Source organism: Danio rerio, chromosome 18 (genome assembly GCF_049306965.1).
Source record: "Danio rerio strain Tuebingen ecotype United States chromosome 18, GRCz12tu, whole genome shotgun sequence".
Classification (NCBI taxonomy): domain Eukaryota; kingdom Metazoa; phylum Chordata; class Actinopteri; order Cypriniformes; family Danionidae; genus Danio; species Danio rerio.
In genome coordinates, this window is record NC_133193.1 from 36,234,571 (window position 1) to 36,252,858 (window position 18,288).

Below are 18,288 nucleotides of genomic sequence, written 5' to 3' on the forward strand. Positions count from 1 at the left end.
TATATATATATATATATATATATATATATATATATATATATATATATATATATATATATATATATAGTTATAATAAAGTTATATATAACTTTATAAAATAAAGACTTGTTCACCGTAAATTAGAAAATATGTAGGCCTACTTATTTACTCACATTCAAGTAATTTCAAACCCGTTCTCTCTGTCTGAGACTACTGATTGGACTACATAAAAAAAATATTTAGACAAACAATACAATTTTTAGGCGGTGTGCATTTTGAAACTTTGTAAAACACTCGAGGAAAGTTTACAGGTTCTGATTGAATATTTTGACATCAATTAGGCTAACTACACCTGTTGTCATTCCAGAGAGAGTTGAAACCTATAAAAACGCAATGCTCAACTAATATTTGAAGTAGTTGCTCTCCTAGCAGGAGAAATGTATAATAATGTTTTGTTAATCGTGACACTACAGTGTATCATCACGCGTTTGTATGTTGTGTATGGGAACCGTTTAGGTAGCTGCATCCTCCAAGGTGACCCTCAGCCTCCTGTTCTCTTCGACGAAGGAGACTTTATTATTGGAGGTGCTTTTAGCATCCATTACTATTTGAGGACAGAAAAGCACACCTATACTATGCGGCCACAATCATTAGAGTGCAGTGGCAGGTTAGAAATATAAAACCAAGTATATAATTCTTAATAGTCTTTTGTGGTTTGTGAATGTGATAAATTATGTTATTTTTTTTTTTTTTTTTTCATTGTGTAATTCAACAGCATGGACTTCAGAGAGCTGCGCTTTGCCCGTGTCTTGCAGTTCGCCATCCAAGAGATCAACAACAGCTCCGATCTCTTGCCGGGCATTACATTAGGGTACCGCATATATGACTCTTGTGGCTCTGTGCCAATGGCAGTCAAGTTGTCATTTCAGCTTGCCAACGGATTAGATCTCATATTTAACGACAATGATTCTTGTTCGAAATCTGCTGCGGTTGCCGCACTAGTCGGAGAATCTGGCTCCACGCCTTCTATAAGCATTTCAAGGCTTTACGGTCCTTTTGGCATTCCCCAGGTTTAGTAGGCTATTTTATTTTGGAGCATACCACCTACTCCTAATAATAATAATAATAAAAGTAATAATAATAATAAATAAATAAACAAATTCACAAAAAATATTAAAATTTTCCTTAATGTGTATTAATTATATTAACTGCAAATATACTGTCAAATTATCTCTTAACATTTTTTATGCAAATAGTAATTGGAGCAATATTTACATGCATTTTGCCCAATTACAATTATTTTATTTTTTTCCCTCTTCATTGTACACTAGGTGAGTCATTACGCTACATGCGCGTGTCTCAGTGACAAGCGACAGCACCCAACTTTCTTCAGGACCATCCCCAGTGATCACCATCAAGCGGCCGCACTGGCACGGATGGTCAAGCGCTTTGGGTGGACGTGGATTGGGGCTGTGCGCAGTGATTCAGACTACGGGAATAATGGCATGGCATCATTCCTGAAAGCAGCAGAGGAGGAGGGAATTTGTGTGGAATATTCTGAGGCCTACTACAGGACCCAACCGCGCAGCAAATTGATGAGAGTCGCTGATGTCATCCGAAGATCAACGGCTCGTGTCATTGTTGCTTTCATGGCTTCAGGAGATATGAGACTTCTGTTAGAAGAGTTGAGCCAACAGCCTCTTCCTCCGATGCAATGGATCGGCAGCGAGGCGTGGTTTACAGATCCAGAAATGTTGCGCTTTAATATGTGTATTGGTGGTGTGGGTTTCGCAATCCCGCGGTCAGTTATCCCTGGCTTTCGTACGTTTCTACTTGACCTGTCTCCACAGCGCGCAATGAAATTCCCACTGCTGACAGAATTCTGGGAAAGCTCATTTAGTTGTAGTCTAAAACAGCAGACAGGTCCTTCTACTGGCATGCCCGCGTGTGATGGCACAGAGGACCTTGGCAGGTTAAAGAACCCGTATACAGACACGTCCCAGTTGCGCATCTCTAACATGGTGTACAAAGCCACATACGCTATAGCTCATGCACTCCATGGCATTATCTGTAATGAAAAGAAGTGCAACAAAAACATCAAGATTGAGCCACGAGAGGTATTTATTTTGTGTTTTTTAATGTACCAAGTAATAGTTATAATTTGCTTTTAAACAGGGCTAAAAAATATCTGTGTAATCCAGTAGGCTAATGCATTTCTGATAGCAGATAACGCAATTTTCGCTTTAACACATTTAAATAATTTCATGTCTGTCATGCAGGTTCTTGATAAGCTCAAACAAGTGAAGTTTTCTAAAAATAATTATTCTGTTTCGTTTGATGCTTATGGAGACCCTGTGGCCGTGTATGAGCTTGTGAACTGGCAGCTTCAAAAAGATGGTTCAATTGATTTTGTAACAGTGGGTAAATATGATTCTTCCCAGCCCAAAGGCAAAGAATTCAGCCTGAGCAGAGCTATCATTTGGTATGATGGCACTGAAGAGGTATTAAATGTGTTCTATAATAACTCCTGAATGTTATGGAATACTCTAATACATTTGTGACTCTGATATTATACACGTCTGTCACCTGCAGGTGCCTGTGTCTGTGTGCAGTGAAAGCTGTCCACCGGGTACACGGAAAGCTGTCCAAAAAGGAAGACCTGTCTGCTGTTATGACTGCATTAATTGTGCCGATGGAGAAATCAGCAATGATACAGGTGCTTTGGGCATGTTCTGCTGGATAAATCACACATGGGCACTGACATACTATATACGACAGTACATGACAAAGAAAAATTACTGGGTAACACTTTCTATGAAGCTCATACTTGTAATGAATTATAACACTCTGTTTACAATTATTTATAATTAACCATAACAATTCTATACATTTATGTATAAAGACGCAACAAACCTTTATAAACTATATTAAAATGACAGTTATAGCTAGATGTATAACAACGTTATCAATACTTACTACAGATACATTTCAATTGTCAATGCACATGTTCATAACATCCTACACATGATTTGTATGTATTCGTTAGTCTAGTCGTGATTATATTTATAAAGATGCAGTTTTCAATGTTAACATTTTATGTTATGTTATAGTAGCAAAGCCTTAAAAGTAAGTAAACATATTTTGTTCTGTCAAAAAATGAATGGTCTATATTTATGATAAGAGTCATATGCTTTATAAACACTTATTGTGGGTCATAATAGAGTTACCAACCTGTATAAATGCATAAATATTGGCTTCAAGTGAAACAGGATGGAAATTTTCTATAAAAAGAGAATTGGTTATTGGCATTGCTCATTGTGTTGGTTATGCATGTATAAGTGGCTTATTGCCATTTTAATAGATCTTAGCAATTTATTTGTTTGAAAGACCATTTATAGACTTGTTGTGGTTGATTACAAATAATCATAAGCTGCATCTTTACATAGAATCACGACTGACTAATTAATACTTCTAAATCATGTACAATGTGGTATAAACACACACACACACACACACACACACACACACACACACACACACACACACACACACACACACACATATATATATATATATATATATATATATATATATATATATATATATATATATATACAGTTGAAGTCAGAATTATTAGCCCTCATTTGATTTTTATTTTTTTTTAAATAATTCCCAAAGGATATTTAACAGAGCAAGGATATTTTCACAGTATGTCTGATAATATTTTTTTCTTCTGGAGAAAGTCTTATTTGTTTTATTTGTTTTATTTTGCCTAGAATAAAATAAAATAAGCAGTTTTTAAGTTTTTAAACACTATTTTATGGACAAAATTATTAGCCCCTTTAAGCTATATTTTATTTCAATAGTCTACAGAACAAACCGTCATTATACAATAACTTGCCTAATTACCCCAGCCTGACTAGTTAACCTAATTAACCAAGTTAAGCCTTTAAATGTCACTTTAAACTGTATAGAAGTGTTTTATAAAATATCCAGTAAAATATTATTTACTGTCATCATGGCAAAGATAAAATAAATCAGTTATTAGAGATAAGTTAATATAACTATTATGTTTAGAAATGTGTTAAAAAACTCTCTTTGTTAAACAAATTGGGGAAAGAAAAAAACAAGGGGGCTAATAATTCAGGGGGTTTCCTCCGGGTGCTCCAGTTTCCCCCACAGTCCAAAGACATGGGGTACATGTGAATTGGGTAGGCTAAATTGTCCGTAGTGTATGAGTGTGTGTGGATGTTTCCCAGAGATGGGTTGCGGCTGGAAGGGCATCTGCTGCGTAAAAACTTGCTGGATAAGTTGGCAGTTCATTCCGCTGTGGCGACCCCGGATTAATAAAGGGACTAAGCCGACAAGAAAATGAATGAATGGTTTGAGCCTTGGCTGGATCAGTTGGTGTTTCTGTGTGGAGTTTGCATGTTCTCCCTGTGTTCGCGTGGGTTTCCTCCGTGTGCTCCAGTTTCCCCAACTGTCCAAAGACATGCGGTACAGATGAATTGGGTTGGCTAAATTGTTCATTAAAGATATAAGCTTCATAGAAAGTGTTAACAAATAATGTTTAAAATGCAGAAATTAAAAAGTGAAGGGAATTTAATTGATTTTGTTACCCATTCCCAGTTCTTTTACCTCAATTAATTTTTTTAAATTATCAAAACACAATTGTGTTTTATAATACAATTCAAAAGTATATACCCCTTATAAATCTCCCTTTTAAATTATTATTTTCTTTAGGATGCTTCACAATAATACAATTGATTTGTGCATATACATTTTTGTGCATATACATTAGATTAGTACCAAAGTCTAAACTAGAACAAATCCAAATGAAAAAAAATAATTCCAAAAAAGGTCACCATTCAAAAATGAGTACACTCAAATTAATATGTTGGATAAAAAATAAACTGTTAATACACAGGAAAAATCAAGTACATATATGTTTTTTTTTAATTAAGTTAAAATTTTGTGGTTTGTAATGTTTTATTTTGAAATAAAACATTTTGTTTTTAAATGGCAGAAAAAGCAATTTGGCTATATATTCACAGAGACATGCATAAAATATTAATTTTCAAATGGGGGGATTTACAAATGTAATCTATTAAAAATAAACAAACAAACAAATATTAAATAAAATTTTAACAAATTGGAATAACCAAGAGAAACTTCTAATAACTGATTTATTTTATCTCTGCCATGATGACAGTAAATAATATACTTTTTAAGATATTTTTCAAGACACTTCTATACAGCTTAAAGTGACATTTAAAGGCTTAACTTGGCTAATAAGGTTAACTAGGCAGGTTAGGGTAATTTGTCAAGTTATTGAATAATGATGGTTTATTCTGTAGACAGTCAAGAAAAAAATATATAGCTTAAAGGGGCTAATAATTTTGTCCCTAAAATGGAGTTTAAAAAAATTTAAAACTGCTTTTATTCTAGCCGAAATAAAAAATAAGACTTTCTCCAGAAGAAAAAATATTGTCAGACATACTGTATAATTGTAATATACTGGATAATTGTAACGGTAGACAACGGTGTTGAGGATCCACGTGCAGCTTTATTAAAGAGTAGTCGGTCAGGCAATGGTCAAACACAGGGGCAAATAGGTGGTACATACAGGGAAATCCAGAAGCGTAGTCAGGTCACAGGCAAATGGACGATATAGGCGACATACAATGTAAACAAGAGAACAAGGCAAAGGTAAAACACAAAAACACTAGACTAGAAGACTGCTTCATAATGTTACAGGGTATAACCAAACAAGATGCAACAATGTGAGTGTTACTGTTAGCAGTTTATATAGTCTTTGAAATTAGTCCTTGAGTAGCTCCCAGCTGTGTGTGTAAGTAATCAACGGAGAACAGGAACAGGTGTGTGTGTGGTGCTTGAAGGGAGTTGTAGTTCATACGGTGTCAAAACTTTAGTCCAAGGGAATGTGAATGTTCTTCAGTGATCTATAAGGGTTGCTGGTTATTGTGACAATAATATTTCAGTAGTTTAGCCAACATTCATTTCCCCCCAAAATCCACTGACTTTATTATTAATACTTTTGCATTTTTTGTTAATCGATTGTTTGCGTGTCTTAATTGCCCTGAGTTTGAAAAGATGAATCTCATACTGTGCATACTGTGGATGCCAATGGTTACAGGTTTTCAGCTTTCTACAAATGGTTTGTTTACCAGAACAAAGAAACTCATAAAGATTTATAACCACTTGAGATTTATAACCATTTTGTCTGGTGAACTATATAAAACTTGAAATATGTCATGGGTGCTAGCTTTAGATGTGCACAGAGTAAAGCAGCTGGCAATATTTTTGTTTCCACTATGGATGTCAATAACTGCTAAATTCCATCATTCTTCAAAATATAAGGATATGTCTGAACATATGAACATATGAAGAAAGGAGTTCAAAAGATTTGAACCGCTTAAGTGTGAGAAAATGTTAAGGAAATGTTTTTGTTCATTTTAAATTTTTAACTTGAATCCCGATTAACTTAACATAAATACATGTTTTTGTCATGACTTGTGATATTTCTTTTACAGTGTACTAGTGCCACATATTAGTACCTAAAAAGTACAAAAGTGTACATTTTGAAAAGGTATTGCAGTAACACTTAAAGGGGTGTTCATAAGACGTCATTAAACCTTTATAATCATGACATGAGTAGGTAGTGCTGTTGCCTCATAGCAGGAAGGTTGCTGGTTCGAGCCTCGGCTGGGTCAATTGGCGTATCTGTGTGGAGTTTGCATGTTCTCCCCTCGTTCGCTTGGGTTTCCTCCGGGTGCTCCGGTTTCCCCCACAGTCCAAAGAGATGCGGTATGGGTGATTTGGGTAGGCTAAATTGTTCATAGTGTGTGAGTGTAAATGAGTGTGTATGGATGTTTCCCAGAGATGGGTTGCAGCTGTAAGGGCATCCGCTGAGTAAAACATATGCTGGATAAGTTGGCGGTACATTTCTCTGTGGTGACACCGAATTAATAAATAGACTAAGCTGAAAAAAATGAATGAATAAATAATCATGACATGACCATGTCATGAATGTGAATGAGATTTTATGCATGCTTATAACAACTGTCATTAAGTGCCATTCGTTCAGTTATGACAACTTGACATAAACAAATACATCACAACCTGTTTTTGTCTTTCTCATGTCAACTTGAATTACCAATACAACACAACTTGTTTTTCATCAAAATGTCATTAAATCTAATGTTTTTATATTAATGACCCTGTTAGATATAATTTGACAGAGTAATCACACTTTTACATACAAATACAGCTTGTTCCACTGAAAACAGGATCAAAAAATTATTCATGACACAATTATAATGCCCCATGTCAATCATGTTTATGAGAGATTTCTGACAAAGATGAAAACTTTTGTGATGTATTTGTTAATGTGTTTTGTCATAACAAAACAATGTAATCTGTGCTTTTCAATGAGCTAACTGAGCAAATAACACTTAATAAAAGCTGTCAAAAGCATACATAAAATCTCATTTAAATTCATGATGTATCTTGTCACCCGGAGGAAACTTAGACGAACATGGGGAAAACATGCAAACTCCACACAGAAATGCCAATTGACTCAGCGACAGGGCTCGAACCAGCAACCTTCTTGCTGTAAGGCAATCATGCTACCCACTGCGTCACTGTGACACAATGATGAAATTAACAGTGATGCAATGACTTTGAAAATCAGGCAGTGTGAACTCGGCATTAGGCTTTAGCGTGGTTTATACTTCTGCATTCAGTGATCGATGTGACCCACGGCACGGCACATGCCTTGCGGGTTGTTGTGCATTTATACTTCTGCTCGCTGTTTGTGTTGCTCTGCAATAACACTTCTGAAACGCTAGCTAGCAGTGAGGTTTTTATGTTCCTCTGTATCGAGTTTCTTCGCTTGTGTTTTTCTTTTTCGAAAGCTACGTTAATGTAGAAGTAGCTCAAACTCACTCATTTTGAGGTGGGAATCAGGGCACGTGCAACAGCTTTAATCATAAGGTAAACACAACACAACAGTTTCCATCTGGAACTCTTTTAAGGGACTCTAAACTTGTAAACACTTGCTCCAACAGGTTCGCATGTCTCTAGGTCCAGCCCACACTCGTCAGCACTACCAAGCTGACCAGTGACAGTGCTTGCGCTACGCACACGATGAGAGCTATACATTACGTTCACACGCAGGCTGCGCCGGAGCATATGTGTGCACTTGACGCAGAAGTATAAATCTGCCTTTAGGCTTTGACAAGGTGGCAAGTTTTGTCACTCTAGTTAGCCCTGGCTCTTTCACTCCTCCACTGGCAAAAGTGATAAATGTCAATGAAAACAAACTATTAGTAGGAAACAGAACAAAAGACATTAAATGGGACAGAACTAAATACAAATTGAGACTTAAACTCACAGTAGACAATTAACTAAATGTATGTGAGGATAATGTAAAAAACAAATGGGAGAAATAGAACAAAGTAAACTAGGCTCAACTAATTCAATGAAAACAATAACATAAGGTCCACAACTGTGACATTTACTTAAATACATACGTTATACTGCTTATATGTAAACTGGTGTTAAGTGTATGTAAACATAACATCTAATATTCTGCATGCCAACGATGTCATTTCTATTGTCCATGAATAACTTTTTAACACTGATTTCCTTACCTTCCAGATTGTTTGGATTGTCATGAATGTCTCTCAGACTACTGGCCCAATAATGAGAAGAACAAGTGTCTCCGCAAACCAGTGGAGTTTCTGTCTTGGGATGAGATCCTTGGAATTATTCTGGCTGCTTTTTCTGTTGCTGGCTCTTTAGTGGCTTTAAGTATGGCTTTAGTGTTCTATAAAAACAGGGCTTCTCCAATAGTGAGAGCCAACAACTCTGAGCTGAGCTTCCTGCTGCTCTTCTCACTGACTCTGTGTTTCCTCTGTTCACTCACTTTCATCGGTCAGCCCACTGAGTGGTCCTGTATGTTGCGTCACACAGCTTTTGGGATCACTTTTGTCCTCTGCATCTCTTGCGTTCTGGGGAAAACAATAGTGGTGTTAATGGCCTTCAAAGCTACACTTCCAGGAAGTAATGTCATGAAATGGTTTGGGCCTTCTCAACAGAGACTCAGCGTTTTTGGTTTCACTCTTGTACAGATTATTATTTGTGTGCTTTGGTTAACAATATCTCCACCGTTTCCTTACAAGAATATGCAGCACTACAAAGACAAGATCATTCTAGAATGCAGTTTAGGGTCAGCTGTTGGTTTCTGGGCTGTGCTGGGTTACATAGGCCTCCTAGCTTTCCTATGTTTTGTTTTAGCTTTTCTGGCCCGGAAGCTGCCTGATAACTTTAATGAGGCTAAATTCATCACCTTCAGTATGCTCATATTCTGTGCAGTATGGATCACATTTGTTCCAGCTTATGTCAGTTCTCCAGGGAAATTTACTGTGGCTGTAGAGATTTTTGCCATTTTAGCTTCAAGCTTTGGTTTGATTCTCTGTATTTTTGCTCCTAAGTTTTTCATTATTATATTTCGACCAGAACGGAACACCAAAAAACACATAATGGGTAAAGTACCATCAAAAGCCCTTTAAGTCACTCATTGCTTCTGAGGTGCACACTCTGATTAATTTTGAACATTGTATTCTGGGAATTAAGCGTATAGGTTTCTGATTCTACTGTTTGTGCTGTATGTGCAAATAAATTAAATTCATATACTTAGAAGATGAAAATTTTATTAAAAGACTAGATTAGTTATTTTCCGAATTGTGTGGATGTGTGGAGTAACCTCTTGTGTAGCTGTGGAAACTTAACACAGTTAATTCCATGTTGTTGTTTTTGTTTTACACAATATTTTGGGTTGTCTTGATATGCAGTAATGTTCAAAATCCACAATAACTAATAAAAAAAACTCCAAAATGTCACAGTCACCAGCAATCTAGCACATGCAGAAATCTGGAGGACTACAAATCTGTCAGCAAAAGAGCTACAATATACAGTCATGCACCGCTCACACACCTGTTCCCGGTTCCATTAATTACACACACACAGCTAGACGATCGTTATGAACTGATTACAGGGACTATATACACAGCACACACGCACACCTCAGGGCTGTGTCTTAATTAACTGTGTGTGACATTACGATGTGGTTTCCTTTGCCTTGCCCTACTGTGTTTGACCCATGCTTTGTTTTGTTTGTTTATTTATGTTGTCTGCTGCCTGCCTTTGACTATGTGCCTGTTTTTTGACCACGACTTGCCCGTATACTTATGTTTGTTCCTGCGTTAGCCATTGCTTGCCTGACCATTCTCATAATAAATCCTGCATTTGGATCTACACTTCAATTGTCAGTGTCCCTTCACATTACAAATAATCTGCTGTTTCTGTGAATGGAGACATCAGCCTTAAATCAGCTATATTTGTGCAAAATATATTTTATAGTCAACTGTAATAAAAAAATGCCAATTCACATTCAAGTTTTTTAGACCAGTGACCAGAATCAAAAATAATTTTCATTGATTCATTCATTCATTTTCTTTTTGGATTAGTCCCTTTATTAATCTGGAGTCGCCACAGCGGAATGAACTGCCAACTTATCCAGCATATGTTTTATGCAGCAGATGACCTTCCAGCTGCAACCCATCACTGGGAAACATCCACATACACTTATTCACACATACCCTGTACATACACCCATACACTAGTCAATTTTAGCATACCCAATTCACCAATAGCGCATGTCTTTGGACTTCTGGGGGAAACTGGAGCACCCAGAGGAAACCCAAGCGAACACAGGGAGAACATACAAACTCCACACAGAAACGCCAACTAACCCAGCCGAGGCTCAAATCAGCAACCTTCTTTGCTCTGAGGCGAACTTGCCACCCACTGCGCCACCGATACACCATTTTTTTTTTTTGTAAGAATAAACTTTTAGGTTGTCATGGCAAGGTAGGAAGGTAGTCAGCTGCTCACTATTTTAAAATAATTTGCTATTTAGACACAGGTTTTGTGTGCACCTTCATTTTCACTGCATGACAAAAATGATAATAAATGAGGCCCTAGGTGTTAATGGAGGCCTTGGGACTTCATTTCTTTTGTCTTTGCTTAATACATTTGTGTAAAGATGTTAGGTCAACATAAACATCAAATATTAAAAATAGTTAAACACATGACAATAAAGTCTTTAATCCATTTGTTTATTCATTATATTTATAGCATTGTAGAGTAATAATATTTGCCCTAAATTTACAGAAAACATATCAATCATCATAAGACAGTATAACAATCAAGCGATATAAAACAAATGAATTTAATTTTGTGTGCACAATAACAGCACATTGTAAAAAAATATATAAAATCATTTCGACAATTTTCCAGTCATTCCCTTTTTGGTGTTTAAATCAGGCCTTAACAGAATTACATAACATTTAGGTATAAAAATGCTAAATAAAAGTCCAAAAGTAGAAGCTAGAATGGCAAATATCTCAACAGCAACTGTGTATTTCCCTGGAGAACTGTTGTATGCTGGTATAAAAGAGATCCACACTGCACAAAATATGAGCATACTAAATGTGATAAGCTTAGCTTCATTAAATGTATCTGGAAGTTTCCTTCCAAGGAAAGCGAGGACAAAGCACATACAAGAGAGCAATCCTATATAGCCCAGAACCAGGTAAAACCCAAGTGGCAAAATGTCTTTGCATTCTAGTATAATCCTGCCATCCTGATAGGATGTGTTTTTATAGGGGTAAGGAGGTGCTAGTGCCAACCAACAAGCGCACAGAATAACTTGTCCTGTTGTGCAGCAGAAAATGAAAACCCTTTGCTGTGGGGGGCCAAACACCTTTAGAGAAATGGATCCAGGAACTGTAGAACGAAAGGCCAAAAGCACCACTATGGTCTTGACCAGTATGCATGAGATACATAGAACAAAGCTGATTCCAAATGCTGCTTGTCGGGCGCGGCATGTCAATGGCGAGGGTCGACCCACGAACACCAGTGAGCAAAGGAAGCAAAGTTTGAGAGACAGCAGCAGTAGAAAACTCATCTCAGAGTTGTTGGCCTTAACTATGGGTGTGCTTCGGAAAATAAAAAAAATCACCATAACAACTGTTGCCACAGCAACACCAAATAGAGACAAAGAAATGAGAATGATCCCCATCACGTCATGGTATGACAGAAACTCCTCAATGCCAGCAACACAGGAAACTCTTTCTTTGTTTGGCCAGTAGTACTCTGGACACTTGAGACACTCAGTAGCACCTATAGGTACAAACAAACATTATAGATCACTGTTTGTCATGTATTGCCATTAATTATGGTTGCTTGCTAATTTACACTCTGAAATACTCGATTCTCTTTGGTCAGTTGCATCATTCAGCAAAAATAGACAGGCAAACAGATGGATAGAAATGTTCCTGATCGGCAGAACGACAGGCATTTACCTGATATATTGCTGATTTCTCCTTCAGCACAAGGCAAACAGTCAAAGCAGCAGACAGGCTGTCCTGGTCGAGTGGCCTGGCGGGTTCCAGGTGGGCAAGGAGGACTGCATAAGGAAACTGGAACCTGCATGCATTACGTTATAATGTCAGGAGTCTGCCAAAACTGAAAGCTTTGTGACTGTTTGTCATGAGTGCACAAGCTCACCTTGGTTTGTCCGCCTGTCCACCGAATTAAGCCCTCTTCTATTTTAAGCTGCTGCCCATGTGGGGCGGAGCCGTCATAGGTGCCAACCAACTGAAAATTGATGGTACCTCTAGCATTTTTCTGCCAGTTTATGATGTCATAGAGTGGCACAGGCTCTCCATTGGTGTCAAAATAGACTTTTTCATTGAACTGGTTTGTAAAGTGTACCTTCTTCAGATAGCGTAGAAGCTATTTTATTAGTTATGGCAAATGAGAGAAAGTATATAAATACAAGTACAATATTGATTCTTATTTTGAATTTAATGAGGGTTTCTGCAGGCTTTATGAAGACAAGTGTTAGACTTTTTAAGGCCCATTTAAGACTAAGTTAAAAAAAAGATTCTGAAACAATTATCATTATCTCTAAAATATGGCCCTTGATAATTAAAATAATCAACTATTACATACACACCAACACACATTATCATACTATTGTTTTTTTAACCCTCAAGGACCATGTCTTCTGTCGAAAAATGTAACATTCTGCTGAATAAAAGGGAAGTGAGTTAATCGATAGTATTTAATGCTGCATCTTCTTGAGTTTAAGAGTTTTTTTTTTCTTTCAAATTCATTTTACATTTTTTAATACCCACAACAACATTTTTAACAAAAAAATAAATAAACTGTTAAGTGCAATCATATTCAGGGTGTCCAAAGGCCTTATAAAGTCTTTAAATGTCTTAAATTGTGTTTTGTAGGTTTTAAATAATTGTAACCAGGTCCTAGTTTTCCTATGACCATGTAAAGCTACCCAATCAAGCCAACACGCATTCAATAACCAACAATTCTTCAAAGTAGAACTTTTAACAAAACTCTATTTACCAATACAGTTTAATTATGATCCTTACTATTAGCTTAAAAATTCTCATTATATTTGTAGTCCATATATGCTAAGGACGCTGACCTGGACAGACTCTTGTGCATACATTTAGTGTATTATAATTTTATTTTATATATATATTTTTTTAAGATAAGTTATGTTGAAAAATGTGTATACATAAGATTTGCTTGTTTTGACAATTTATTAAAAATGTGGCTAAAAAATAACCAACTTTAATATAATATAATAAAAAAAGTCCTGTATAAGTCTGAAATTGCATTCATTATGGTCTTAAAAAATGTCTTTAAAAGTCTTAAATTTGACTTTGTGAAACCTGCAAAAACCCTGATATGTAAATAAATGCCTAATACCTGCAATGGAGAGAACTTTGATTCAGTATTACAGCTGTGATCTGAGCCTTGTTCCTTAGAGCCACATTGTAATAGCTGGTGTAGAGCATGAGCTATAGCATAGACAGCCTTATAGACATTGTATGAAATCCTCACCCTTGATACATCAGTGTAGCTACTTTCCGTCTCCAGCAGATTCTCTGAGCCAGTACAGAGTGGCAACACAGAATCATTGCTGTCCTCGTAACCTAGTCTGCATCCAAACAGTTCCTCCCAAAACATGTTAGTGAAAGCAGATTCAGGTCTCGATGAAGGCCTTACCCTGAAGAGAAACTCAGCCAAGCCAGGAATAGCGGTGCCCCTGAAAGAAAAGCCCACTGTTCCTATCAGGACAGGATGAAGCTCGGGGATTGTGAGAAGTTTGGCTGTCACCCAGGCCTCACTGGCCACCCATTGCAACCTAGTCAGATTCCGGCGAGCAACTTCAACCAGGAGCTCCAGCAGTTCTCCTTCAGTGGCAAATGCTATAATTACTTGTGCTGTAGAACTTTCAAGACTATTAAGAATAGAACGTATCTGTGCCTGAGAAGGTGATTTGGGTATAGTTTGATGAAAGGCAATACAGCTACCAAGTCTTTCAAGCTGCTCGGTAAATGCCTGGATACCATAGTGACTGTAGTCATCATCCGTGCCCACTGTACCCACCCAGCGCCAACCAAAGTGGGAAACCAACTGGACCAGTCCCTGCACCTGAAACCTGTCACTAGGGACAGTGCGAAGGAAAGAAGGATACTCCTTTTTATCTGTGAGGCAAGTGCATGTGGCAAAGTAACTTATCTTGAGTAGAAAAAAGACAAAGAGAAATATCAAACAAGAGAGATTCAGGTAATGTCAATGTATCAACAAAGGTTTTAAATGAAATTCTTTCCATTTGACTGTCTATTAAATAAAAATAATAAATGGAATATCTAGAATTATCAACTGTGACCAGACCCATTTTGAGATTCTTACCAATGGAATTCCAAACGGACCCAAAGTTTGTGCCACAGCTCGTGTAGGTGAAGATGATGCCAGGCCTATGACAGCTGGCACTGGGGCTGTGGACAGGCAATTTGCAGTGCCAACAGCATCAGTCTGTGTTTGACCAAATGTGCCGTTCAGAAGAAAAAGTGCACTGCGCAGACTGGTGTGCACATGATCACAGCTATCCAAGATCCTATAACCTAGTGCCACTCCAGGTAACAAACTTGAGTTGCTGTTGATTTCTTCAATGGCAAAGACCATTGTTTGAACCCAGCGAAATGCACGAAAGTCAAACCTGTTAAGAAAATAGACAGAGAGCCAATGCAACAAGTAGGGAACTGGTTGTAGCAGTAGTAAAATGCAGACAAATAAGTTAGTTCTTAGGAAAACAGTTGTTTAAAGATATAACAATTGTTCTAGCATAGCAACACAGCATTTAAGGTGTAGACCTCATTTACATTGCAGTTTAACTCATGCATTAAAACAAACTTGGTACAATTTTTCATTTATGTTCTCCATTATACTCATGTCATTTCACACACCTGCTACAATCTTGATAGTGTGGCAAATCAGAGAAATTATAGTCAGTTTCTGGAGCTATATTGTGCATGGGAAACAGCCCTCCAATTACAATATCACCATCCTGTTCCAGTACTGGGGAATTAAAATCACCCAATGTCCAGCAACTTTTGTCCAATGAGGTGCATAAAACTACTGAGAAGTTCAACAGAAGAGCAAGGCCCAGTGACACCAGTTCAATCACTGGCATTTTTCTGGGGTCTTTAAATTCCAACCATGGAGGCAGCAAGTGAGGATCCCATCCAGAGTGGATGAAAGAGTGGATGAACCACCAATATATAAAATATATTACTATAATGATGAATGAAACATCAGGTGACGCTGGCCAATGGTAAACATTGTGGGTGGAGTAGTCATTCAGGTCATGTGATTTAACTGTGTTTCACATTAAAGTGCCTTGATATGTTAGGTCCTATACAAAACAATACAATATTTATTTATAGAGCACATTTAAAAAAAAACAAGGTTGACCTATAAAACAAAACTAAAACATTACTATTGACATGGCATAATGATTGTCTAAAATCACATCTTGTGAATGCAAACCCATCACCTTACTATAACCTTTGAATCTGACAAAATTAGTTAAAAAAACACATAAAAGACAAAATATGTGACAGTACGTATATTCTGCATATACATATAGTAAAAGTCAATATTTTAGCCCTATGTTTTGAGGAAAGTATGAACACCTGCACATTAAAATAAAGTATTTTATTGAAATCTGTGTAAACAGATGGAGTCAGTCTTTCTCTTTTACAACTCTGCAGCACTGATGTTATGTTTAATAGTGTGGTACACCTGCGTTAAGTTAGCTGCTGTAACCTAGAGGAGAGGAGGGGAGAGGAGAAAATACTAATGAACCTAATTTTAAAGGGTGGTATTGATAACAGATTTTGACTAAAATATATGTCATTATTTGCAGTAACAACTATCCTAACATAGAAACAGCACATACATAAACTAGATACAAACATTAGCTACACGGTAAAATAATTATATGATAAATTAGTCCTGACAGCATTAGGTCATTTTAACTTATTGAAATAAGTTAATCATGTTCTATATTTTCTATCTAATTTTTTAAGTTATGCAAGCTGTTTTAAGCCAGTTTAACATAATATAAGGTTAATGAACTTTTGGTTAATTTGGTTCAGCTAAAATAAATAAATAAATAAGGCAACCAGGATTTTTTACAGTGTAGTAAAGTTTTCTTATATCCTATTTTTTAAATTTTAAAATATGGAAAGTTGCAATTTACTAGTTTATTTTCTTTACATGGGCATTATGTTGTTTGTTAATGTATACAATAAAATGTTTTAAGTATTAAATAAATGCTTATGTACCTGTCTTAACCTTAACAAACAAATCATAATGTTACATTGGAATGTGATCCACTTACATTGTATTTACAATGTAATACTTTGATTTTTATGAGCTGTCATTGCGGGAATGCTGCTCTCCGGAGGCATGTTGTCCCACAGACCACCATGAGCCACATAAAACGCTCTCCAACGAATCGTGCAGTTAGCTAAATAATTATTTCTGAAACTCTGCAGCCAGCAACTGTATGTACTCCCACTCTCTGCGGTACTTTTGCAGTCGCTTGCCTTTAAACTCTGAAACTTTAAAACGCGTAGGGTTGCCCGGAGATGCATCTGACTTTACTTTCTGTCAAGACTTGACCCACTCTGCTTAGAAGAACCACCCTCCTCACTGGACAAAGACCAATCAAACATAACGATGACATCAAGTATTACCCAATCAAAAGTAGGAAATAAGGTATCTTCAGTATCTGACAAAAAAAAAAAAAAAAAGGACAAAAGCCGTCCCGTATTGATTCAAAACCGGACGCGCAATTTCATTATCAAAAACGATTCTGTAAGGAATGGAGGGCAACCCTATGTGTGAATGAGAGTGTATGGTTGTTTCCCAGAGATGGGTTGCAGATGGAAGGGCCTCCCCTGCATAAAACATATGCTGGATAAGTTGGTGGTTCATTCCGCTGTGGCGACCTCAGAATGATAAAGGGACTAAATATATATATATATATATATATATATATATATATATATATATATATATATATTTTTTTTTTTTTTTTATTTAATATATATTTTATATAATTTTTAGCCCCTTTAAGCTTTATTTGTTTTAGATGGTCTACAGAACAAACCATCGTTATACAATAACTTGCCTATAATTACCCCAACCTGCCTAGTTAAGCCTTTAAATGTCACTTTAAGCTGTATAGAAGTGTCTTTAAAAAAATCTAGTAAAATATTATTTACTGTCATCATGGCAAAGATACAATAAATTAGTTATTAGAAATGAGTTATTAAAACTATTGTGTTTGGAAATGTGTTTAAAAAAAGTCTTCTCTCCATTAAACTATATTATAAAATTATAAAATAAATAAATAAATAACAGGGGGGGGGGCTAAAAATTCTGACTTCAACTGTATATATATATATATATATATATATATATATATATATATATATATATATATATATATATATATATATATATATATATATATATATATATATCTATATATATATATATATATATATAGATATATAGATAGATAGATAGATGATAGATAGATAGATAGATAGATAGATAGATAGATAGATAGATAGATAGATAGATAGATAGATAGATAGAACCAAGTATTCTAACTTGCCTAGTAAAGATCATAACCTAGTTGTTTTTAAATTGCATTTTAAGCTGAATACTAGTATTATATATATATATATATATATATATATATATATATATATATATATATATATATATATATATATATATATATATATATATATAGTGTGTGTGTGT

At 36.0% G+C, this 18,288-nt stretch overlaps 2 protein-coding genes and 1 long non-coding RNA gene across 3 annotated transcripts in view; 1 reads left to right on the plus strand and 2 right to left on the minus strand.

The window, feature by feature from the left end:
- The window catches only part of LOC141378718 (uncharacterized), a 41,715-nt gene extending 31,433 nt beyond the window's left edge, over positions 1 to 10,282 (minus strand). The window contains exon 1 of the long non-coding RNA XR_012393959.1: positions 8,655 to 10,282. This is a non-coding gene — a long non-coding RNA (uncharacterized lncRNA). The remainder of the gene's footprint in view (positions 1 to 8,654) is intronic.
- olfck3 (olfactory receptor C family, k3) lies at positions 112 to 10,322 on the plus strand. The gene is made up of 6 exons (XM_009293731.4): positions 112 to 646; positions 755 to 1,049; positions 1,311 to 2,096; positions 2,259 to 2,480; positions 2,572 to 2,695; positions 8,662 to 10,322. The coding sequence occupies exons 1-6, from the start codon at positions 417 to 419 to the stop codon at positions 9,573 to 9,575; spliced, it is 2,571 nt and encodes an 856-aa protein (XP_009292006.3). The 5' UTR covers positions 112 to 416; the 3' UTR covers positions 9,576 to 10,322.
- A 1,022-nt stretch (positions 10,323 to 11,344) lies between these two features.
- On the minus strand, positions 11,345 to 15,637 carry olfcu1 (olfactory receptor C family, u1). Its single transcript, NM_001082899.1, has 6 exons — positions 15,411 to 15,637; positions 14,857 to 15,163; positions 13,867 to 14,682; positions 12,637 to 12,864; positions 12,432 to 12,555; positions 11,345 to 12,249 (listed from the first exon to the last, which is right to left on the minus strand). The coding sequence occupies exons 1-6, from the start codon at positions 15,635 to 15,637 to the stop codon at positions 11,345 to 11,347; spliced, it is 2,607 nt and encodes an 868-aa protein (NP_001076368.1).
- Positions 15,638 to 18,288: the final 2,651 nt, after the last annotated feature.